This window comes from Rhinatrema bivittatum, chromosome 4 (assembly GCF_901001135.1).
Source record: "Rhinatrema bivittatum chromosome 4, aRhiBiv1.1, whole genome shotgun sequence".
Taxonomy (NCBI): Eukaryota; Metazoa; Chordata; class Amphibia; order Gymnophiona; family Rhinatrematidae; genus Rhinatrema; species Rhinatrema bivittatum.
In genome coordinates, this window is record NC_042618.1 from 272,215,609 (window position 1) to 272,242,351 (window position 26,743).

Genomic DNA, 26,743 nt, shown 5'->3' on the forward strand with positions numbered 1-26,743 from the left:
AGATGTAGAAAACCTTTCTGGCCTGGAGCAAAGTGAAAATCACTGCAGAAAGATAACCATGCTTCAACAACCGAGCTCTTTTGAGGGCTAAACCATAAGACAAAATCAACCCGGACTGTTGTGTGGAATGGGTCCCTGACGCAACCGATCTGTCCTGAGAGGCAGCCTGAGAGGACTGCCCATCAGCAGCCTATGCAGAAAGGCCTATTACAGCCTCCGGAGTTAATCCGGAGCCACCAGAAGTCTAGCTAGCAATCTTCTAAATTATCTCGCCGATCAGTGGCCATGGCGGAAAGGCAAATACAATTCTGTCCCAGGGCTACATCTGAACGAAAGCATCAATATTCTGCGCTCACATCTCTACTACGACTGAAAAATCTTGGTACATCTGTGTTGTCGGAGGACACCGGCAAAACCCGAAATGGATGACCCCCAGCTCATTACCTTAAGTCAAAAGGCTTCTGGTTCTGCCTTGATGACTGAGGAAGGCCAATGTTGATGTATTGACTTACAGTACTGTGATTACATGAGCTTTCAGCTGCTTGGCAAACCACCATGTCAGTGCAACTGTACATGCTGCTAACTCCTTACAGTGAGTCCCCCAATTCAGAAGGCTCACATCTGTCATGAGAATCAACCAGCCTGGTATCTCCAGGGAAATCTCCTTCCTTAAGATTATTCGCCTGCAACCACCAGTGCAACTGAACGCTCACCGCCAGGGGCACGTGAAATCACACCATTTACTTCTGTGACAGTGAATGACACCGGGAGAGCAATGTACATTAAAGAAGCCATAGGAGCGCCCTCGCACACAGGACCATGCCCAAAGTGTCCACCATCGACACCCCAGGACCTGAAGAAAAGACTGCGACTGTCTGGCAGAAATACTCTACCCAGCTCCACACTGAATCACATGCCAAAATACTCCAGTGTCTGAGATGGCCGTAAGTCATCCAGAAACAAATCTACTAGGATGCCTTCTTTGTGCAGAGATACCGCTACTACCACCCTGACAATGGAGAAGGTCCTGGGAGCAATCGCCATCCCAAAGGGCAGAACCTAAACATGATGATGGCCCAGAACAGTAAGGCTCAGAAAAAGCTGATATTTCTGCGACTGTGTAGATATGCCTCCGTCAGATCTATTATAATTATTTATTTATTTATTTATTTACGGGTTTTTTATATACCGGGGCACGTAAGTAACATCACCTCGGTTTACATTCAAACATTAATTCAGCATATTGCTTTACATTATAACATTAAAAACTGAAAGAATACAAATCCATGTAAAAACTTTGTACAACGAAAATAAATATCAGAATATGAGTGACTGTGGGATTAAACTAGAACGCAAAGCAAAGCAAAGCAAAGACTTCCTTGTTTGTACCGCCATAATTACAGAATGCCCATCTGGAAATGAGTTAAACGCCAAAAATGATTAACTTACTTACGATCCAGGATGGGTCGAAGGACCACTCCTTCTCAGGAATGACAAAATAAAGGAATGGCAGCCTACAAGACTAATAGCCTCTTGAAGGTAGTATGCACAGTCACTCTCTTCTGCAGATAGTTGCATGAAAAAACCATAAAGGCATCCAGAGGAATATGTGTTAGGAAAGCTCTGTGTTAGAGCTGGGAGTTAGCAATCTGATGTATATCTGCTGCTCGAGTTAGCAATCTGTATGGAGAAGATGCTTGATGGGAGGAGCAATCAGATAGGAGGAGCAATCTGTAGAGAAAGCTCTGTGTAGCGGGCTCCTGGAGAGGGAGGAGTCAGCGATCTTGTAGTCTCAGATATCGTCTTGCTAAGGAGTAGCAATCTGTAATGAATCTGATATAGTTGTGGGTGGATCCCTGGGCCAATGGCAGATGACCACGCTCTCGGGAGGATACCCCGAGAGGGACCACCGGCTAGGCTGGAGTATGGAGACAGACACACATTAGTTCTTTTATTAAACAGGTTATTAGAAACCACCAGAGGTGGCAGTAGTGAGCTGATATGCTCGGCAGGGCTGTAGTCCCTCAGGTACTGGAACAACGATCTCAGGATGGCTGAGCTGTTGAAAAACCGTAGAAAGTGAGTAGGCAGAGTTCATGAATAGAACTAGATGACAAAACTCACGTAAGGTCTCAAGTAAGCTCAGGAGCTGGAAAGGATTAGGCCCTCGAGGAGCGAGAACCTGGTTCCAGGGAAAGCTCTGAGAGAGCGATGGTAACTCACAGTCGTTTGTAGCAGTGATAGCTTCCAGGCAGTAGAGAATCTTCAGAGTGTCCAGGAACATAGGCCCTCGAGGAGCACTGGTTCCTATCTGTAATCTGAAAATAAAGAAAAGAGCGAGGCCCCCAAGGAGCGGGTACCTCTGGTAAGTCCGAGGAGGCAGAGTAGCTTGGGAGGAGTAGCCAAAGCAATCCCCTTATCCCCCTTGCTAACTCGGTGTGTTAGTGTTTTCAAAGACCTTTAAATATTGGAAGCAGATGACGTCATCTCAGGGGGACGCCCCTGAGGTTTGCGCCCTTGCTGGTACAAGTCGGGACGCACGCGCATGCCCTAGGCATCAGGACAAGATGGCGGAGTTGCAGCGTCGAGCCGGTCCGGGGACGCCGGAGGGAGACAGCATGGAGACGCCGTGGTAGCCAGCTGTCCATCAGACCTGGAGGGAGTTGTGGGTAAAGAGGGCGGAGTGAGGGTGTCGAGTAGTGACGGACGCAACAATACTAAGGAATTCTAGAGCACAGCCATCCCTTATTGCCTCTAGAACCCACTGGCCCGTCATAATCTGGACCCACCTCCGAAGGTGAGACCCCCAAAATTTAATTTTGAAGATTGAGGCGCTCCGGATCAAAGTCTGCAACCTTATGAGGCTTTCTAGGCCGAAAGGGCTGAGATCTTCTGAAGGGATGAGCCCGTTGAATAGAAGTTCCTCCATAAGAACGTGATTATAAGAGAATCCTGAAAGGGGAACCTTGTGAGATTGGAATTGCAAACTGTTTGCCAACCAATTTCATAGTCACATCTGGCGTCTATTTATTTTATTATTTATTTATTTGTCTAGTCACTATCACGGAACCTACCACTCTATCAGCTGTCCAAACCAAGTCAAAGCACTTATCGGCTAAGAATGTGGCCTCCAGGTCTACACAGATCTGCCATCAGACCCTGTTCCTTGCATCTCTTGAGAGAGATGCCAACTAGACTGAGCTACCAGGGAACAACAAATTCATCACCATGTCCTCAAAGGCCTGTGTAAGGATAGAATCAATCTGCCTATCCTGATCATTTAGAACTGCCCCTCCTTCCACCAGGATGGTGGTTTGCTTGGTAACACCACTTACCAAGGTAGCCACCTTCGAGAATTGCACATGTTCCCTCATCTTTGATCCAAGGGGTACAATCCCGCTAAAGTGCACCTCTCTTTGAAGTTACCTTTAGAGGTGCTGCATTCAAGGTCAATGAATTGCATCCAGGAGGGTAAAGAAACATGACATCTTGCAGAGGAGGACCAATCTGGGATCCTTCTTTGGCACACCTGAAGATAAGCGCAAACTGGTAGATGTAGTGTATTTGGATTTTCAGAAGGCATTTGACAAAGTCCCTCATGAGAAGCTTCTAAGAAAACTAAATGGGATAAAAGGCGATGTCCTTTCGTGGATTACAAACTGGTTAAAAGACAGGAAACAGAGAATAGGATTAAATGGTCAATTTTCTCTGTGGAAAAGGGTAAACAGTGGAGTGCTTCAGGGATCTGTACTTGGATTGATGCTTTTCAATATATTTATAAATGATCTGGAAAGGAATACAACGAGTGAGGTTATAAAATTTGCAGATGATAAAAAATTATTCAGATTAGTTAAATCACAAGCGGATTGTGATAAATTGCAGGAGGTCCTTGCAAGACCTATCCAAATGGCAGATGAAATTTAATGTGGACAAGTGCAAGGTGTTGCATATAGAGAAAAATAACCCATGCGGTAGTTACACGTTGTTAGGTTCCATATTAGGAGTTACCACCCAGGAAAAAGATCTAGGCATCATAGTGGATAATACATTGAAATCATCAGCCCAGTGTGATGCAGCAGTCAAAAAAGCAAACAGAATGTTAGGAATTATTAGGAAGGGAATAGCGAATAAAATGGAAAATGCCATAATGCCTCTGTATATTCCATGGTGAGGCCGCACCTTGAGTAGTGTGTACAGTTCAGGTCACCACATCTCAAAAAAGATATAGTTGCATTTGCATTCAGTAAAACAATTTATGAATCGCGTAACACTAAAAGGCCTAGGCGATGTATAAGATAACATTCATAAGAAAGAGTAACAGACAGATAAATATAATAAAAAATAATAAAATAAACTAAACGGTCATAAAACAAAATTCCTTAAAATAAGACATTATGCATACAAATAAATAAAACAGAATAGATAACGCAACTAAAATAGGCAAGGTTGCACTGGGGAAGGTAGAGAAGTGCGACCAAAATGATAAAGGGGATGGAACAGCTACCCTATGAGGAAAGGCTAAAGGAGTTAGGGCTATTCAGCTTGCGTCGCCTGAGCTTTGCCTGGGTCTTACTTCCCGCGGATTCTCTGACGCTCCGTGTGTCAATGCGGCCTGGGTGCACTTTAGCGGGGCCCCTGGGTCACCTGAGGAGCCTACCGAGGCAGCCCTCTTCCCCCTCACCTTCGAGGGTTCCCAACTGGGCCTCAGGGAGGACTATGTGGATCCTTGAGCTGGTTCTGGAGCGTATGAGCCAGAGGCTGCCTCCCTCAGCTTCTCTATCTTCGCCAGCCGCTGTTTCCTTGTTCTCGGGGACATGTGGCCGCAGACCTTGCAGCTGAATGGCTTGTGGTCTGGTAACAGAGCACATGGCTGTCTGTTACCGACATAATCTTGCCGCATTGGCAGAACTTAAAGCCAGGCAGTCTAGGCATTGCTGCCCTGCTGTATCCACAGCAAACCAAAGAAAAGGACTTGTAGAGTAACACTGGCAACACTAGTGAGGAGCTCCACGTGCAACCTGCACCGCGGAGAAAACTAGACTGAAGCAAGCTGAGAAACACAGGGGTAGGACACACAGAGCAAAGCTCTGTGTGCTTTGAGGAGCTCTGCCACCTAGAGGACTAGAGAACATCCCCAGATAGACAACATGGCTAATTCAGCCTGCTTATCCATGGGAAAAAGCCTGGTGCGTTACAAGGACAAAATCCAGGGAGAATCTCATAGGGTGGGTTCCTACTGGACTCCTGCCAGTATCTAGTTCCAGGCCCCGCTCTGGCCCAGTCTCTTGCTATTTGGGCCCTCTCTGGCATCCCTGTCTGCTAGGGAGGTTTCCAGGTCTGTCTACCCAGGGGGAAACTCTTCTCCTCCCCCAAGGCTAGGGAAGCTACCTGTGCCAACAGTCAAGCCCCTTCCCATGTCCCCTCCTTTGCACAAGTGGAGGTCCTGCTGGTTCTCCCAATGAGGTCAGGTTTGGGCAGACAACACAGGCCAGGCAAACGGAGCAAGTCATACAAGGTATCTGCTTTGCCCTGCAACAACAGCACTTGTGCCCTTGCAATATCCTTGCTGCTCTCACACTTGTGTTGTCCCATAGTTTTTCCTTTTTTTAGATAGCATGCTGCAACAGTCCCATGGGGCCTGACACTTCCCCCTACTGTACAGTAGCCCAGGGTCCACAGTGTCCTCCCTCTTTGAGGCTACATTTACTTTTCACCTCTGAAGGAAAAAAATGCTGCGGGAAGCAGTTTGCAACAGCACTACCTGCCATGGTCACAGTGCTACCCTGATTTCCTCTCTTACTTTGCTCCTTCTGCTTTTTTTTTTCTTTTTGAGCATTATCAGCTCCCAGGGCAGTCAGCACACAGCTCCAGAGCCCTTAAGGGAGTGAGTAAAGAAGGGAGAGAGAGATGTGTGTTTTGTTATATTTTATTGTGAATGTTGATTTATACTCTGCGTGGTTCATATAATGGAGAATGCAGAATATAAAACATGCTAAATAAATAAAGAGAGGGAGGGAGAAGAGAGATCTTAAGATCTCTTAAGAACCTTACAATTCTTTAAGGCAAAGTCCTCAAGGAGTCCCTTATTCCCTAGGGAGTGAGGTCCCACCTTGGATGATCCACAGTGCCTTGAGAACAGGGAAGTATGTCTAGGCATCTGCAAACGGCAGGGAGGAGGGGCCCACTTGGGAGGCAGCTACCCTGGGGGAAGCAACCCCAATAGGCTGTTGCCCCAGGAGCCAATCTGGCTTTACCAGATCTAGGGCAGCACCCTGACTCTAGGAGCTCTCCACGAATTCATCCACACATGTCAGCAGCTGCAGGAGACAGACTACTGGCAAGGTCCTGTGACCACTCCTCCTTTCACACATCACACCAACACTTATTGAACTTCACTGGCTCCCTATACAATCACGTATATTGTACAAAGCCCTCTCCCTCATACATAAAAGTCTGAATAATGAAAACCTCAACTGGATCACCCCTCCTCTACATCCACGCACCTCCATCAGACCCACCCGACCCGCCCTCCAAGGAACCCTCCCGCACTCTGACAATCAAAACATTCAAACTTACCTCTACCATGAACAGAGCATTCTCCCTTGCTGGCCCTACCCTATGGAACTCCCTACCCCCTGATATACGAACTGAGACCTCAACTCCTAAATTTAAAAAAACCCTAAAAACCTGGTTGTTCATACAGGCCTACCCACATGCTCCCCCCCTCCCAATGAAGAAGACCCTACAACAGGATATCGATAGGATAACTCTTGCATCTGACTCTCACCCCCCTTTAGCGATTTCTGCTACTCCCTTAACCCCTATGGCCACCTCCTTGTAGCTCAATACTCACCCCTCTCTCCTACTCCTTGTAGCTCATGACCCACCCCTCTCTCCTACTCCTTTTATGCCTTCCCTCTGTATTTTCCCTCACCCTCCTTTTTTCTCCCACACCCTTTTATACCTCCGTTATGCTCCCCGACCCACCCTATTGAATCCCTGATTTACTCAGCTCCCCACCGCTGTTTTTACACTTTCTCATAGCAACGTTGTATATTTTAATGTTCTTGTTTTGCTAGTATCATAACCCCTGTATCATAATTGTTCTCTTTAAGATATAATTATTAATATAGTTGTCTAAGAAACCCATTTTATACTCCCTGTTCTTATATTCATATATATCCCTTGTATTTGTTGCATATATCTATTAATTATACATATATCTCTTGTATATTTGTTTTCCACATCTTTCTACTGTTCGTTGTAAGGGCCATGCCCACAAGTTATTAGTTGTATGTAAACCGATACGATGTGCAAACGGCTATCGGTATATAAGAAACTCCAAATAAATAAATAAATAAATAAATAAGAATGAAATCAGAAAGGGGTGTGGCCTGTCTCCAGTACCTGAGGAAAAGGAATGGTCTGTATCCTATGTTCTTGTCTGAATATTCCTAATATGTGTTACAATTCCTCCTGTAGCTGCACCACAGGAGGCACCTCACTTTTCTCTGGAGGCCGCTCCGAAGCCAGGGCCTCGCCTGAGCAATTGTCCGGATCCTGCTCCAGGGCCTGGGAGGCCTTCGGTGTTGTTCGGAGCCTACTCAAGGTCTGCTCCACTGCAGCCTGGACATTCTGGTTTGGGTCGCGCCCTTCTCCCTAGGGGTGGGCCCGCGGCTTCTCTTCATTTTTATAGAGCCAGCGAAGGGCGGCCCATCTGGACTCCTCCCAGGGAGTTGCCTGCTCCTGGGGTATAAAAGCTTGCTCCAGCACTCATGCTTTGCCTTGCATTGGAGTTACACGTCTCTGGTTGTCTCCTCTTCCAGCGCTCCGTCAGGCCTTCGTTGTTTGTTTTAGCTTGATGTCCAGTGTCTTGTATGTTCCTGATGTTTGTTCCTTACCCTGATGTTCCAACACTGCTTCAGACAGCCGGTGTGCAGTACCTTGCTCTGGACTGCTTGTGCAGTGTTTTTCCCTTTCCTGCGCTAGTCCCGCTCCTGCAGGTGTAGGACAGGGTGGTCCGTGACCAGACCAGTGGTACTGGCTGTGTAGGGCGCCCTGAGGCACTGTGCTAATGTCTGAACCTTCCATGTTCCGGAGTCTACGTCTACAGTCTATGGTTCCCGAGTCTTCATCTTCTGTTTCTGAACCTTCGTCTGCCCACACCCGAGTCCGGCCTGCTGCTTTTTGTCATCCCAGCAGCAGGTCCTAAAGGGCTGGGAACAACCAGAACATAAGAAATTGCCATGCTGGGTCATACCAAGGGTCCATCAAGCCCAGCATCCTGTTTCCAACAGAGGCCAAAACCAAGCCACATGAACCTGGCAATTACCCAAACACTAAGAAGATCCCATGCTACTGATGCAATCAATAGCAGTGGCTATTCCCTAAGTAAAATTGGTTACACTAACTGCACTAATCACATCCTCTGGCAACAAATTCCAGAGCTTTATTGTGCGTTGAGTGAAAAAGACAGTGGTTCTCAACCAGGACTGTTCATTACCTACACTCCACAGTTGGTTCCAGAGGCATGTAGGTCCGGCTGGGGGTCGGGCTGTTTCTCGCCACCCACGCTACACCTACCCTTGGCGCGGTCCTGTTTCACCTGGGATCATGCCAGGGGCCGAAGGGCACACTCCCTCTAAGGGGGACCGCTCCTCCCAGCGCTCTCCGTAACAATATGAGGCTAAGGTCTGCATTTATCAGCTAGACCATTACAATACCCTAAGGCAGTGGTTCTCAAACTTTTTTCTGTCGGGACACACCTGACAGATGGTTCTCACATGCGTGACACACTGACCCATGATCGTCACGGGGCTAGATGTAAAAGTACAGTTTGCATCCACGGGAACCCCCCTGACCCACAATAATGGATGTAAAGCAGAATTATGACATTCCCCATACAACTCACCCTACAAAAAAGATATTCTGGTTCTAATGTCATCTCAGTAACAGCAACTCAAACTCCTTCTACTTCCAGGCTCAATAGCCCTACTTATAAAAAGACAGCAGTTTACCACCAATGCATGTCCTCTTGAGAAAACACAACAAATAAGACTGATAAACGCTTACATGCTAGTAAAATATCTCATCTCGGTAACAGACACAGAACCGACCTAACATACTCCCAGGATCTGCAGTAATGCACATAAACTAATCCGCACACAGTTATACCTGTATTATGGAATACACTCAAACAGGAGCAACCCTATCTATGAAAAGGCAACACTACAAATATTAAATCAGGCCCTAAAAACCAATACACACAGAAATATTTGTAAAACTATATTAATAAGCAGAATAAATGTTTCAAAACAGCTATGAACAGAATAACATCCAACAATTAAAAACTCATAAAAACTATTAAAAATTCTCCAAACACCAATACAATATTTCAAAAAAAGCAGACACATCACATAATATTAAATAATTAAAATGGCAGTCAATCAAGAAAAATAAACTTAAACAGCCAGCTTTACTTACCCCCTCCAGCAGCTCTCCTACTCCTTTTCCATGCAGGCCATAGCACACAGCAGAAGCAGCAGTAGAGGCTAAGCTCTATACTCATGGTCCTCTTCCTTACTGCCCATGTCTCTCACACACACACACACCATACCAGTCATGCCCCCATGACCAGTTTCTGTCTCTCACACACCAATCATCTCCCAAACAGTCTTTGACACACACACACCAGTCACCTTCCTGAACAGTTTCTCTCATACCATACACACACACAGGCTTCCTACTCCCGTGTTCTACTTACATATACGGGCTTCTCACTCTCATAATCACTTTCTCTGTCTCACACACACTCACCAGTCTCTCACTCCCATGCTTGTTCTCTCCACATGCACAGGCTTCTCATTCCCATAATCACTTTCTTTCTCTCACACACACACACAAACGCACACCAGTCACCTGATCTCTCTCATGCATACACACACACACAGGCTTCCCACTCCCATGTTCTCTTTCAGATATACAGGCTTCTCACTCCCATGCTGTGTCTCACACACACCCAGGTTTCTCACTCCCATGCTCACTCTTCACATGCTTCTCATTCCCATAATACTTTTTCTCTCTCTCTCTCTCTCACACACACACATATAAACCAGTCACCTGACCTCTCTCATGCATACACACACACACAGGCTTCCCACTCCCATGTTCTCTTTCAGATAGACAGGCTTCTCACACACACACAGGTTTCTCACTCCCATGCACACTCTTCACATGCACATGCTTCTCATTGCCATAATCACTTTCTTTCTCTCTCTCTCTCTCTCTCACACACACACATATACACACAAACACACACCAGTCATCTGATCTCTCTCATGCATACACACACAGGCTTCCCACTTCCATGTTCTGTCTTACATATACAGGCTTCTCCCTCCCATGCTGTGTCTCACACACACCCAGGTTTCTCATTCCCATGCTCACTCTCTTCACATGCACAGGCTTCTCATTCCCATAATCACTTTCTCTCTGTTACACACACACACACCAGTCTCTCATTTCCATGCTCACTCTCCACTGCACAGGCTTCTCATTCCCTGAATCACATGTTTTCTCTCACATTCAAACACACCAGTCTCTTTCTCTCACACACACAGTCACCTTACCAACCAGTCTCTCTCTCTCATGCATGCACACACACACAGGCTTCCCACTCCCATGCTCTCTCTCACATAATCAGGCTTCTCACTCCCATGCTTTCTTTCACACACCCCCCCACAACATCAGGCTTCTTACTCCCATGCTTTCTCACATACCCAGATTTCTCACTTCCATGCTTTTTTCTCTCTTTCACACACACACACACGCACACACCAGTCACATCCTTGACTGTCTCACACTCTCACATACACATCAGTCATCTCCTTGAGCAGTCACTTTCATTGTCTCTCACATATACACAAACATCAGCTCTCTGACCAGTTTCTCTCAATCACACCCATGCTCTCAATCAAATACATTCTCTCACTTACATACTGGCTGGCTGCTTCCCTCTCTTTCTCTCACTCACTTCCTCTCCCGCCCTCCCTTCCCTCCCCAAGCACAAATGGTAGCTGCAGCAGCCTCCTCCTCCAGCCCCCGCAAGCCAAGAAAGAAGAATCCCATCGGCCGCGGGAGGCTCATGCTGCTGTCTCCTTTCTCGATTACCAGCTGCTTCAATTGCTCGGGGGCCGATGCTGCAGCCGCCGCTGCTACTTTATCACGCGGCATGGCTCTTTCTCCTTCCCGCGCACCGCGTATCACTTCCTGTTCCGGGTCATGGGGGGGGGGGGGGGGGGCAGGCGCGGGAAGAAGAAAAGGCCAGCCGCGGGTGCCACAGCTTCTTTTAGCACTGCTGCTGTTCCCACTGGGCTTGAACGTGCTGATAGCCCGGCGGTAACGGCAGCAGGGAAGAAAGAGCAGCGGGAGAGACCGGGAGCACGCGACACACCACCCGGTGCTTGGCGACACACTGGTTGAGAAGCGCTGCCCTAAGGAATCTAAGGGAACTTATGGTCTGTGCCTTGGCTTGTGGAGGTTCTTTCCCCATACCTTGCCCCCTCAGCCTGTGACAAAGCCATGGTTGTGATTAAGTATTACATAATTACTATAAGCAGAAAGCAGATGACCTTCTGTACTATATATTTACATCAATACACTACATATATATCCAGGGCTGTCAGAAGAGAGGGACTAGGTAGGCGACCACACAAGGCACTATGTCTGGGGAGCACCAGTGAACCTTATCAGGGAGAGGGACTGCATGCCCCATCATTTACTTACCCTGGCTTCTCGTTTTATTTCTATGCAATTGGGATGTATAATGTTTTTGAGCATTTCTAAAAGAGCTAGTGAAGTGACTAGTTCATGTAGAAATGCTCATTTAGTTTTTAGCAGCTTGCCCATAATCTGAGTTGTTATCCTGTTCGTAGCATGATCAGAGCACTTCCTCTGCCCAGTTCCAGATACTGTGTGACTGCATCTTTGGAAAGGGCCAATAAGGCTCATCTATATTTTAATAAACTAAAAACGAAATACAAGACGTCAAGTAGAGGTTAGCCCAAAAATGCACATGAAGGGAGCTCATGTGTTTTCTCTCCCAAAATACACAGGGCTTTTAGTCAAGCTTTTTGATATAAGATTTGAACATTTCTATTTCATTGAAGTCAATCAATATCTTTCTGCTAGAAATTCTTCTATGTCCCAAATTTGATTGAAAGGAACTCTAAATGGCTTGTTTTCATTAGACATAAAATAGAAGGAACCCTTTTTTAAGCCATTATTACAATTCAGTGCATTAATAAGCTACTCTGCACATATGTAGGGCACACATTCATATGAATGTGTTCTCTCACCTTCAGGACGAGCTTTTGGCTTCTTTAATCCTCCATCCTGCATCAGCTCAAAAGCGAAAGAAACATTATGAACCTGAAAACAAATTAAGAAAAAACAATTAGAGGTCGATATTCAGAGGCATTTAACCATATAATTCACAAGTTATCTGGCTAAATGCTGGCTCTTCAATATTTCCTTCATATAAAACATATTATCTGGCTAAAATTTATAGCCAGAGATTACATAGGGGCGTTCCGGGGAGGAGTTAAGTCAGCCGAATAACGTATCCAGCCAACTACGATATTCAGAATTAGCCAGCTAACTTAATCAACTGAATCTGGTCATACATAGAACAGTCCAAAAACTAGCTGCATACAGTATTGAATATCCATGCAAAGTAAGCCGGATAAGTTAATTCAGCTAACTTTGAGATATCTTAAGCACTCATCTCAAACACACAATGGTAGACAGCCTTGTGGCAATGTTCTCTCTTTTTGTACTTTTACAAAATTAAAAATGTTATTTCCCCCAATGCTCTCTAAAGCAACTGCACTACAAGGAATATTACAAAAAAAAATAAAATAAAAAAAATCAGTAAACAACTGGAACATAAGAACATAAGATTTGCCATACTGGGTCAAACCAAAGGTCCATCAAGCCCAGTATTCTGTTTCTAAAAGTGGCCAATCAGGTCACAAGTACCTGGCAGGATCCCAAAAAGACAGATTCCATTCTACTTATCCCAGGGATAAGAAGTGGATTTCCCCACTTTAATAATGGATTATGGACTTTTCTTCTCCTATTTGTCTTAAATGTATCACCTAGTAATTTCATTGAATGTCCCCTAGTCGTATTTTTTGAAAGAGCAAACAACTGATTTGTATTTATCCGTTCCACTCCACATTTTATAGATCTCTATAATCTCTCTTCTCAGCTGTCTCTTCTCCAAACTGAAGAGCCCTAACCTCTTTAGCCTTTCCTCATAGCGGAATTGTTTCATCCCCTTTATCATTTTGGTCAGGCTTTTCTGTATCTTTTTTAACTCTATTTTTTTTTTTAGAAGGGATGACCAGAACTGCACACAATACTCAAGGTGTGGTTGCACCATGGAGTGATCCAGAGCCATTATGATATTTTCTTATTATTCTCCATTCCTTTCCTAATAACTCCTAGTATTCTATTTGCTTTCTTGACTGCTGCCACACATTGAGCAGAGAATTACAACATATTATCCACAAAGACGTTTAGATCCTTTCCCTGGGTGATGACTCCAAAAGTACAACCTTGCATCGTGTAGCTATAATTTGGGTTGCTCTTCCCTACATGCAACACTTTGCACTTTTCATCATTAAATGTCATCTGCCATTTGCATGCCCAGTCTCCCAATCTTGCAAGGTCCTCTTGGTATTTCTCACAATCCTCTTGTGATTTAACAACTTTGAATAATTTTGTATCATCGGCAAATCTGATCACCTCACTCGTCATTCCCATATTTAGGTCATTTATGAGTATGTAAAAAAGCAGTGGCCCTAGTACAAATCCCTGGGGCACTCCACTATTCACCTTTCTCCATTGAGAAAACTGACCATTTAGCCCTACTCTCTGTTTTCTACCTTTTAACCAGTTATCAATCCACAATAGAACAATCACTCCTACCCCATGACTTATTTCCTCAAGAGTCTCTCATGAGGAACTTCATCACATACTTTTTGGAAATCCAGGTACTCTATATCAACTAGCTCACCTTTATCCACAGTTATTCGCACCTTCAAAAATAAAATAATGTAGCAGATTGGTAAGGCAAGACTTCCCTTGGCTAAATCCATGTTGACTTTTCCCATTAAACTATGTCTATCTATATGTTCAGTAATTTTGTTCATTAGAATACTTTCAACCATTTTTCCCCAACACTGATGTCAGGTTCACCAGTCTGTAGTTTCCCAGATTACCCTGGAACCCTTTTTTAAAACTGGTGTTACATTGGTCACCCTCCAATCTTCAGGTACCATAGCTGATTTTAATGATTGTTTGCAGACTAACAACAGGAGGTCTGCAATTTCATTTTTCAGTTCTTTCAACACTCTGGAATGTATACTGTATGCTCCAGGTGATTTGCTATTCTTTAATTTGTCAAATTCCACTAGTACTTCTCCCAGGTTCACTTAGATTTGTTTCATTTGCTCTGAATCATCACCTCTAAACATCCCTACTGGCATGGTATCTGCCTTACATCTTCCTCAGTAAAGACTGAAGCAACCAATTCATTCAATCTCTCCACTATGACCTTGTCCTTCCTTAACACCCCTTTCCTCGATCATCTAAATGTCAAACTGTCTCTCTCGTAGGCTTTTTGCTTAAAATGTACCTGAAAAAGTTTTTCTTATAAGATTTTGCTTCTACAGCAAGCTTCTTTTCAAATGCTGACTTTGCCTTCCTTATCAATGCTTTGCATCTAACTTGTCAGTGCTTATGCTAGTTCCAATTTTCTTCATTCGGATCCCTTTTCCATTTTTTGACAGATGTTCTATCCAAAAGAACAGCCTCTCACACCTCACCTTTTAATCATGCAGCAGTTGTTTGGCTGACCTGGGCTTCCAAGATGGTATTTTTAAACAACATCCATACCTGATGTAAACTAACTCTCAACCTTTGCAGCTGCCTCTCTTTCTTCCTATTTATCTCATTTGCGGATGATACTAAATTATTCAGAGTAGTTAAATCACAAGTGGATTGTGATACATTACAGGAGGACCTTGCAAGACTAGAAGATTGGGCATCCAAATGGCAGATGAAATTTAATGTGGACAAGTGCAAGGTGTTGCAAATAGGGAAAAATAACCCTTGCTGTAGTTACACGATGTTAGGTTCCAAAGATCTAGGCATCATAGTGGATAATACTTTAAAATCGTCGGCTCAGTGTGCTGCAGCAATCAAAAAAGCAAACAGAATGTTAGGAATTATTAGAAAGGGAATGGTTAATAAAACGGAACATGTCATAATGCCTCTATATCACTCCATGGTGAGACCGCACCTTGAATACTGTGTACAATTCTGGTCACAGCATCTCAAAAAAGATATAGTTGCGATGGAGAAGGTACAGAGAAGGGCAACCAAAATGATAAAGGGTATGGAACAGCTCCCCTATGAGGAAAGGCTGAAGAGATTAGGGCTGTTCAGCTTGGAGAAGAGACGGCTGAGGGGGGAGATATGATAGAGGTCTTTAAGATCATGAGAGGTCTTGAACAAGTAGATGTGAATCGGTTATTTACACTTTCAAATAATAGGACTAGGGGGCATTCCATGAAGTTAGCAAGTAACACATTTAAGACTAATTGGAGAAAATTCTTTTTCACTCAACGCAGAATAAAGCTCTGGAATTTGTTGCCAGAGGATGTGTTTAGTGCATTTAGTGTAGCTGGGTTAAAAAAAGGTTTGGATAAGTTCTGAGAAGTCCATTAATGGCTATTAATCAAGTTTACTTAGGGAATAGCCACTGCTATTAATTGCATCAGTAGCATGGGATCTTCTTAGTATTTGGGTACTTGCCAGGTTCTTGTGGCCTGGTTTGGCCTCTGTTGGAAACAGGATGCTGGGCTTGATGGACCCTTGGTCTGACCCAGCATGGCAATTTCTTATGTTCTTATTTTATCATAACCTCCATTTTGAAAATTAAATGCTATTGCAGTATATTTCCTTAGCGTCATTCCTTCCAGTCATCTCATCAAATTTGATCATGTTAGGGCCACTTGGCAAAGGTAATCATAACACCCATTACCTCTTTCACCAAGTCATGTGTTTCACTACAGATTAGGCCAAAAATAGTTCCTCTCCTTGTCGTTTCTTATATCAGTTGCTCCATGAAGCAGTCATTTATTCTGTCTAGAAACTTTACCTCCTTAGCATGTCCTGATATGACATTTATCCAGTCACTACTGGGGTAATTAAAATCACCCCTCCATTTTTGTTAGCTTCCCTAATTTCTGTTAGCATTTCATCAGTCTTCATTCTGGCCACATGGATGGTAGTTCACCCCCACTGTTATTCTATACCTCTTCTCACATGGAATTTCTTTCCATAAAGATTCTACAGTGCATTTTGTTTCCTGAGGAACTTTTATCCTGTTCGACTCTATGCCCTCTTTAACATATAGTGCCACCCCTCCCAATTTGATCCAACCTATTGTGATATAATAGTTATCCTCCTTCTGCCAGGTCTCTGAGATACTTCTTTATTCAGTACTCTGCATTCTAACACTCCCATCTTATTTTTTAGACTTCTGTTATGGTAGACAGTCACAGGAGCCACCCGCAATAGGCAGCACTCACCTCTTTGCCTTTGGGGAAATACCCAGAAAGCTCATTGTGGCAAAATGGCGCCAGTGCCTCATCCTCCCTTCTCTGTGCGCTGTCCCTAGGTGCAAGTGCATGCGCCACACTGCCTCTTGAGGGGACAGCAGTGGGCACCTCCCAATGACATCACACGACTGGGTGCTTAAGGCCCAGCTGTGCATCCTAATATCACCTCAGCAATGGATTGTCTATGCTGTTTAGTGTAGTGTGTGTGTTGCTGCTCCAGTATTCCAGCCTTGCCTGCCTCATCTCCCTTGTCCAGCCTGCCTCATCTTGTCAAGTCATGCTTCCTTGCCTGCCCTTAGACTGACTTCTGGATCTGATTCTAGCCTGGACTTTGACCTCTCTTGTTCACTGCCTGCCCTTGACCCTTGCCAGGACATTGATCATTACAGCTTGCTGCCTGTCTCTGACCCTAGTCTAGCCCTGGACCTGCGCTTACACCACTTCTGTAGAGACTCTCGCCTAAGACCTGACAGCCCCAGAATCCAAGGGCTCAACCCAAGGGGAAAGTGGTTGGAACAGGGAAAGTTCCTCCAACAGCTCTTCCATGAGTAGCTCTGCCAGCTGTCGGTGAGGGCCTACAAGGCCTCCTCTGTAGGTTGATCCAACCCTCCCCACAACAATTATGGTCCAGGAAACTTGATCCAACCTCCCCACAACAATTAGGGTCCAGGAAACTTACACTAGGATTTGTATACAGACATTTCAAAGTATGTATTTTGTCTGCATTAACAACCTGCTTATCAGCACAAGCACTTATCATCTCTACATTCTATTTCATTTTTTGAGCAGTAATTAGTGTTTCAAGGTTATAAAAGATCTTCCTTAGTTTCACCCACTCCTATAGATCTAAACAAACTTGGGTGCTTTTGTGTCAATCATTAACCTTAGAAATTTGTGTTGCCAATACATTGGCACAACTGATGCATAAATACTGTATAAACTTGACAAATTTTTCCTCAGGGAGGAGAGGTAAAAGGTAGGGCAAGTAAAGAAAAATTGGTTCTTACCTGCCAATTTTCTTTCCTGAAGTACCACAAATCAGTCCAGACAAGTGGGTTTTGCATCCCTACCAGCAGATGGAGGCAGAGAACTAAAAGCTTTGAGGAATTGCTACATAACCAAGAGTGCCATCTGCAGTACCTCAGTATTGAACTGTACCCAACTATAGAGTAACAACTCAACAACCCCCTAAATGAGGGTAAACACCAAACCCAAAGGGTGGATCCCCCAAAAAGAAAAACCACAGAACAACCCAAGGGGCTAATCACAACCTGGTAAACTTCTTTAGGTTCTGTATATATACATTCTGACAGTTCTTCCCAGTAAGCATGCCAGAACACGGACTTGCCGTAACGATCTTGAGAACATTAAGGGGCTGAGTCTCTGTTCTGATTTGTGGTACTTCAGGAATGAAAATTAGCAAGTAAGAACCAATTTTCCTTTCTTGTTCATACCCCAGATCAGGCCAGACAAGTGGGATATACCAAAGCACACCTATACTGGGCAGGCCTGTGAAAGACCCCCTTCTCAACACACCTTTGCCAAAGGTTAGCTCCCCTGGAGCTTGAACATCTAAAATGGTAATGGCAAGATAAAGTCTGAAGAGACCTCGTCACCGCTCTACAAATCTCCTGTGGCAGCACTAACTGACACTCTGCCCACGACGCTGCCTGCGATCTAGTAGAGGGCTCATGCAACCCCTCTGGAATTCTTTTTTCCTTACAAAGGTAGGCCGAAACTATAGCGGCCTTCAGCCAACGCACTATCGTGCCCTTGGAGGCCTTGCATCCATTTCTGGCACCTCCAAACAATACAAACAAATGATCTGACTGCCAAAAACTGTTTGTGACCTTTGCCTCCAGCGATTCAGCAAACCAATTCTGGATAGCAGGTGCTCCACAGTCTGATTCAGGTGACATGAAGATACCACCTTATATAGGAACAAGGGTACCATGTGCAAAGGCACCCCCTCGTCCGAAATATTCAGAAATGGTTTCCTATATGAAAAAGCCTGCAGCTCCAAGATCCTTGTGAATGAACAAATCACTTTAACAACATCTTACTCAATGGCTCAAAATGGAGGCGAACAAAGCACCCACAAGACCAAGTTTAAATTCCATGCCAGACCCAATCTATGCACCGGCAGCTGCAGATGTTCAACCACCTTCAAAAACTTCTCAACATCCAGATGTGAGGTCCGCGAACCTTTCCCCGGAGTATACCTCTGAGACACCCCAAGGCTGCCACCTGAACCCACAAGGAATTATAAACTAAGCCCTTGAAAATCAAGGGCTCAGAGTATACTTTTTGTCGCAAGCGCTTGCTCTCAAAAGTCAAGTCACAAGACAAAAGTGATCCGCCCAATCTGAGAAAATAGGATCTTGCCTTAACAGTCCCTGCAAATGACCCAATTTCAGGGACCTGTCAATTTCGTGCTGAACCAGATCTGCAAACCACGGATGACACAGCCTCTCCGGCACCCCAGTACCACCTGGCCCAGATGTCTCTCAATGCACCTAAACACTTGCCTGTTAATGGTCAAGGAGGGGACACATATAGCAGGATCTTTGTCGGCCATGGAAGAACCCGAGCATCTACGTACTCGGCTGTGACCTATCGTCTGTGGCTGAAGAAACCTGCTGCCTTGGCATTGCTCCTTGATGCTGTCAGATCCAGACGGGGACTATCCCAACGAGACTGGAGAAGGCAGAAGGCCTCCTTCGACAGCTCCCATTCTCCCAGGTCCAACTGTTGCCTGCTGAGAGTCCGCTTGCACATTGTCCACTACCGCAACATATGAAGTGGCTATCCCTGCAAATGTCACTCTGCCCAGGCAAAAAGATCCTGGGCTCCTTGGGCAACCGCGTGACTCTTCGTTTCCCCTTACCGATTGATATAAGCCACCATTGTCACATTGTCCAAAAACACTCTCATCATTTGACCTCAGACTTGGGGAAAGCATTCTACCAACACCCTGCACACTGCTCTCGTCTCCAAGCAACTGATAGATCAGGATGCTACCTCTGGTGACCACAGACCTTGTGCCATCCATTATTGACAGATCGCCCCCCAACCCTTGAGATTGGCATCCATGATCCCTATAATTCAGTCCAGAACCTCCAGGCCCATCCCTTTCTCCAAACTGGGCTGACATAGCCACCACGAGAGACTTGACTTGGAAGTACCCTGCAGCGATAAAGGCCAATGAAACTCCTCAGACAACTGATTCCAACGTGACAGCCCTGTAGAGGGCCACATGTAGGAAAAGACCTATGGCACCAAATTCAACATAGATGCCATTGAATCAAGGACCTGAAGATAATCCCTGGGCCCTGGCATCTGCAAAATCTTCACCACCTGGGATTATAACTTCCAAATTCTCTCCGAGGTGAGAAACACTCTGCCGAGCTGAGTAGCAAACTTCACCCCCAAGTATTCCAGCATCTGGGTAGGGCTTGGTTTACTTTGCAAAATTCACCACCCAGCTCAAGGACCGCAACATATCCATCATCGTGCACACAGTCTGCCAGCATACCTCCTCCGATTTCCCTCGGATAAGCCAGATGTCCAGATAAGTATGAACTAGGATCTCCCTGTGGAGAGCCGCTGTCACCACCACCATCACCTTTGTGAAAATGCGAGGTGCAATTGCCAAACTGAATGGGAGGGCCCGAAATTGGAAGTTACCCCAGAACCATAACATGAAGAAACTTTGATGTTCTTTGCGAATGGGTATGTGCAGATAGGCTTCCACAAAGTCCAGTGATACCTGAAAAACTCCACTCGAGCTGCTATCACTGTCTGCAACACTTCCATACGGAAAAATGGGGAACTTGAAGATCGAGGATGGGACGAAAGGCTCCTTCCTTTTCTTTGGCATGACACAATCAATCGAGTACATCCCACGACCACGCTCTTTGGCCACCACCAGTACTATCATGCCAGCAACTGAAGGTGACACAACGTGTCCCGAATCACTGCTTGCTTGCCTCGGACTCTACAATGAGCTTCTGTGATGGGACGAAAAAATTTGAAAGCATAGCCATCCCTTATTACCTTTAGGACCCTTTGGTCCAAGGTAAACCTGGTCCACTTTGTAAAACTGTGATAAACGGACTTCTACCACCATCTCAAGAGTGGACCAACCTGGCTTAATTGTGAAGCCTTACCACCGCCAGCTTCCTGGTCAGAGTGCTCTCAGGGAAGTCTAAGGGCGCCTCAACTGGACCTCTAGCTCTGCCCTGAAGACAGAGCAGAACCCTTATTGGGACGAAAACCCCTGCACCCCCTGAAACCTAGAGCGAGGCAGAAAAGACTTCCTGATTGTCATCTTATTCTCTGGCATCTTATTCCTTTTAGACTCCCCCAAAACCTTCATCAATTGTTTCAGGGCCTCCCTGAACAACAATTTTCCTTCCTTTAAAGGGACGATTACAGAGCTGAAACTTGAACCACATATCAGCTGACCAATTCCACAACCACAGCCGACATCACACCGAGACCACTGTGACCATATTCCTGGCCGAAGTCCAGCTCAAGTTATAAAGTGCGTCAGCCTCATAGGCAATCCCAGCTTCCACCTGAGTTGCCTAGCTATTAATACCAGCATCTGCTGAAGACTTCTCCTGAGACTTCTGGACCCAGGATAAAAAGGCCCTCTGCATCAGACTTCCACAGATCGCTGTTCGAAAGCTCAGCACTGAGACTTCAAACATTCTCTCCTGATGAATCTCTAGCTTATTGTCCTGCGCGTCCTTTAATGCTTCTAAACCCACAACCAGAATGGTCGTCTTGTTAATGCCCGCAGAGACCAAAGCATGCACCTTCAGCAATACCAGCAGCTGCAGGATATCCTTCCTGAGGGAATACAACTTTGCTACAGCTCTAGCCACCTTGGGATTCGCCTCCAGGAAGTCCCAATCCTGGTTCACCAGCTTCCTGATCTTTTTAGGAAGAGGAAACGCTTTCAGTGGCCCCAGAGTCCAACCAACACTGGATCTACCCCTTCATTGTCAGACTCCTCCTAGACCACCTTAATATCCAGTTCCTTCTGAACATGGGGCCTCAACTCCTCCTTATGGAACAGATGAACCACCCACGGGTCATCTCCCTCTGTTATGGGAAAATCTTCTGGATCAGCAACGTTCTTATCCCCATCCTGATCGACATTCGCCGTGAGATCTGCTAGGTCATCCTGATCCACCCCCGGACCAACCCGAAGACCATCCTTCGGGTCATCCAGATCCGAATCATCTGAGCCACCAGGCCCCTCAGGATAGTCCAGGCCCAGCTGGCAAAGGAGGTTCCCTGACCCCCTGGCCAAGGAGCCCTTTGGCATCTTTGCAGCAGGATGAGACAGCTGACAGAAATGTCCTTTTATACCAGTGCTTTTCCTGGTTAAAAAGGCCTTATGCATAAGCCAGACAAATTCTGAGGAAAACTCCACGTCATGCTCTCCCCTGTCCGATCCAGAGCTTGCAACTCCTCCCCCACCCCCCGACGGGATCACCGGAAACAATGTGGGAGGGAAGTCCCTGGGCTCCCGGGAGTCCGACATCTGAGCTGTAGCCTTTCTCCTGCTTGTCAGGCTTTTTAGGCTCCCAGTACTGATCCTGACTGGGCCTTGGGAACCTGTGGCTCTCCTACCAACCTCGCTCACCCCAGAGGGCACCTCCCCTCCAGAAATGAATCACAGCACAGCGCCGCTGCATTCAACTGTCCCCGAGCCAGGCCAGCCCAACAAACTTTCCCGCGCTGGGAAACTGCTGTCAGCGCCATTTTGTCTTCACACGGCCAGGCCTGCTGCAGAGGAACAGAAGTCGCATGATTGCGGCACGCGGCAGAGGAGGAGAACACTGCCCAATGCAGCCTCCGGCTCCCCGAGTAGCCTGAAGCTTTCCCACACTGAGAAATCACTGTCAGTGCCATCTTGTCTCCATGTGGCCAGGCCTGCTGCAGAGGAACAGAAGCCACGTAATCGTGGTGCACAGAAGGGGAGAGGAGGGGATCACAGCACACGGGACAGATGGAGAACATGGCCCAATGCAGCCTCCAGCTCCTCGAGCAGCCCGAAACCGCGAACAGTGGAGCTACGCTGCTCTCTTCCCCAGCATGGGCCTGCCCCGATGATCAAACCAGGAATAGCCCAAGCAGTTGCTGCTGAAAGAAAAATGTAACACTTTTTTTTAAGAAACAGCTGCCACAGCAAAGGAAGATATTCAAGCAAAAAAAGGAATACGTCCCTGCTACTGGCAACACCTCTCGGAAGGAACCTTCAGGGGATAAGAGGGAACCAGGAACCCTGGCCATCAGACTCCTGGATCTGCTGTGGGCTAAAGCTGGTCAGGGATTACCAACCCCCCACTTGCCCAGCTCAATCTGAGGGATGGCCCACGAAGGAACCTAACACCTAATTTTTCTTTTGTCCCTTCTTTCTTTCTTTTTTCTTAACTGCAGATTTGCACCTCTACCATATGTTGGAGCAAAGAAATACTATGGGACTGCAGATGGCACTATCAGTTATGTAGCAGTGCCTCAAAGCTTTTAGTTCTGTGCCTCCATCTGCTGATAGGGATGCAAAACCCTCTTATCTGGACTGATCTGGCATACGAACAAGAACAGTAATGAAAGGCAAACAAGAAAATGTAAAACCATAAGACAAAATATTTTTGGGACAAAATAGAATACCTACAAGAAAAATAATAAGCAGAGCAGCAACAGACCCAAGAAACAAGCAAATGGATATTTTGAGATTTGTTGCTGCTGGGTAAATGGAAAAATTAAAGAGAAACATAACCAATATTGCCTCAAGACAACCACGGATCGAGGAAGCCTTCGTGAGAACCATGCACTAGAGACCAGAAGGAGGAGCCCCGAGCAAGCCCAGTGGAGAGCAGCCGCTGGACGTTATGGCCGAGGAAACATCCCTCAGTCCCGGTGCACCAACAACTCCTACCCCGCCATATGGGACCCCAGAGGGAGCGGGGAGAGACCAACTACCAGAAGAGTCGTTGGAACAAGCGACCCCAAGGACCTCTTTAGCTCTGAGAAGTGACGGTGGTGCACCGTTTACCTCGGAGAGCCCGCTTTATCAGGGCTCCAAGGGCAAGAGCGAGGAGGCACGGCATTTGGAGCTAGGGGGGAGTAGTCCCTTGGAGGTAGGAGGTAAGGAATCTGTAATACAAGTAATTGTTAATCCTTCTTTGGAAATGCCTGTACAAATAACTTTGGAAGAAATTTGGAAGGCATTAACTACTATGAGCAGAACTATAAATTAACTTACTACTATCGTGAAGGAAAATATAAATAAAACCTAGAGAATGGAAAATAAGATCTTGACAGTGGAAACAATGGTAAAACAGATTGAGACAGAGATAAAAAATGTTAAAGAAGTACAATACAATTTGATAAAATCTGAAAACTTAACATCGAGAAGAATGGAGTATATTGAAAATTGGTTTAGAAGATCCAATTTGAGGTTTCTGAATTTTCCTAAAACCAGGTGGATGTCGGCTAAGGATCTTCTTAAAAGCTATTTAACATCTTAGGATTTTCGGAAATGTCCATTCTGGTAATTTCTAAAATATTTTACCTGCCTTCTAAAGAGGTAGAAAAGAGAAATCAGGACCAAGTACAAATATCTTCTGATAACTTGACGGACATATTGGAGAAATCCTTTGAGACTAAGAGTCTAGGGCAACTATTTTGGTGTCTTTTACGCAGATATCAGAGATACTATACTTCGTTTATTCTTTCGCAATCAAAACCAGCAATTCTATGGCCACCAAATCAGAGTGTTTCCTGATATTACAAAGAAAATGCAAGAAAAAAGGAAATATTTTCTGATGATGAAGAGCAAAATAACTTTAAGAGGAGCTAAATTTTATTTAAGATTCCCCTGTAGATGAATCACAGTATATCAAAATGATAGATATATTTTTGTTGAGCCTGAACAGTTACAGGTGTATTTAGATTCCCACTCCTAATTTAACTCTAAGGGGGTTTGGTAAATTAAATGAAGGTACATGGCACTGTGCTGTAATTAATATTGTGATAAGATTTTCCTTGAATCTGCTTTAATATTTGGTTCTCCCACCATTCTTATAATATACGGATAAATAAGTATATTTCTTATGTTATTTGTATGTTATTTTCTGTATTTTTCTGAAAAGCATTGTTTTCAATGTAATTTGATTAAAGTTCAATAAAAAAAATATATATTTATTTATTTATTTATTTAAGTTTTTTATATACCAACATTCAAGACGATTGTCCCATCATAGAATATCCATGGACTGGCTCCACTCCATCTACAAATAGCTCTCAAAAAACACTCCTCCAACAGACCCATCAGAGAAGCTTATAGAGAATATCTACAGGTACCACACAACAATACCACCCAACATATAACATTGAGAGATCGGGCCTTCTCCACAGCAGGTCCCCCACTATGGAACTCAATCCCCTTAGAATTAAGACAGGAACCATGTCTCCTAACCTTCAGAAAGAGACTGAAAACATGGCTGTTCATGAAAGCATTTCCAGACCCTTAAGGATTCACTTCCATCAATTGCAGCACAATCAAATACAGCAATACTGAACATTTTCTATCAAATAGAATATTTATTTAAAAGAACAATTATTTAATTGAACATTCTCTACTAAACTGAATCAGACACTACAAACCAATCACTACAATGTTTTACTTCTTGTTAAACTTGTTTATCTTTCCTTTAACTCTAATCCCAGTTAGAATAACCCCTGTTTTATTGTAACTTTCTCTTTCCGTGCACTTGTTTATACTCCTGTAATGTATACTCTTATGTTTTAGTTATGTATGTTATAATGTATTGATCACCCCTTGTTTTATGGAAACCGACATGATACGAACTCCCGTGAATGCTGGTATAGAAAAACACAAATAAATAAATAAAAATAAAATCATGCTGTTCTTACCCTCTATTATTTATATCCCTTCCCAGTTCATTTTATACAGTCATTGCAGGGACAGTCCTTGGCTGGAGGCCATGCACTAGGGCTCTTTCCGGAACCCTAAAATCATAGGCTCTAAATCCAGTGAATAATTATCACCTTTGCATGATGACTATCTTCCTCCCCAGGGGCTATGAACGCAGTTTTCGCAGCATATCCAACCAACCCAGGGAGCAGAAAAGCTGAACTTGGAAATCAAGCTCGGGGCAATACGCATACAACACTGCCACGGAGCCACCAGGGTGGCCCTGAAAAGTAAATTTTTGTGACATTTTTAAGTGCCTTATAATTCCACTGCCACTTTTCATGGAAGGAGATAGCTCCTTCCATGAAAATATCTCCAAATGAAAAGAAAACAGCAGTGCATCATATTCAGGATACCAGGAAAAATGTTTGCTCATGGCCTACAGAGTACTACAACATCTGTGCACATCTTTCTCTCTATATATACATAATGCCAAAAATTAATTTGGGCCTAACTATTTTAGGGTAGGAAGGAGGAGTTTAAATTGAAATGCTGCTTGAACTTTGTATTTTCTTAGTAAATCAGTGCATTTCCATACCAGAGCTGTTCAGTTAAGGAATGATAGCTGGGCAAATGTAATGGAATCCAAGTTGGGTTCAATCCTCAAAAGTATAATCTCTCCCTGCCTTTTAACAACACCTTTTGTCCACATTATAAAGATATGGCTTATTCCAGAGATAACAGGGACACAGTTTAATCGCAAAATACCCATTTTCATTTCAAAACAATTGTGAATGATGTGATGAAATGCCAGCTATGCAGCCAGACAGCCCAGAGAATTAAATGAGCCTTTTAATTTTTATTACAGTTATGACTGACAAGCTGGTAATTTGCATTCTGCCTTGCTTGTTTTAATCCAAAGAAATCAGGTCATGCAAAAGATGAAAAGCGAATTTAATGAAAGGAAATAATCAGACTTCAAAAATTAGCCCCAGGATAGCCAGTCCTGAATTCAAATTTTTCAGTCAAAAATATTACAGTTTTATCAGTTTGGCTCAAAATTGTATCCAGTGAAATTAAGATGACTTCTATGCTT

General features: G+C 44.7%; 1 protein-coding gene across 1 annotated transcript in view; it reads right to left on the reverse strand.

The window, feature by feature from the left end:
* PARVB (parvin beta) overlaps nt 1–26,743 on the reverse strand; it is a 465,356-nt gene that overhangs the window by 20,863 nt on the left and 417,750 nt on the right. Inside the window, 1 exon segment of the mRNA XM_029600119.1 lies at nt 12,357–12,429. Within this exon segment, the coding sequence (XP_029455979.1) occupies nt 12,357–12,429 (73 nt within the window).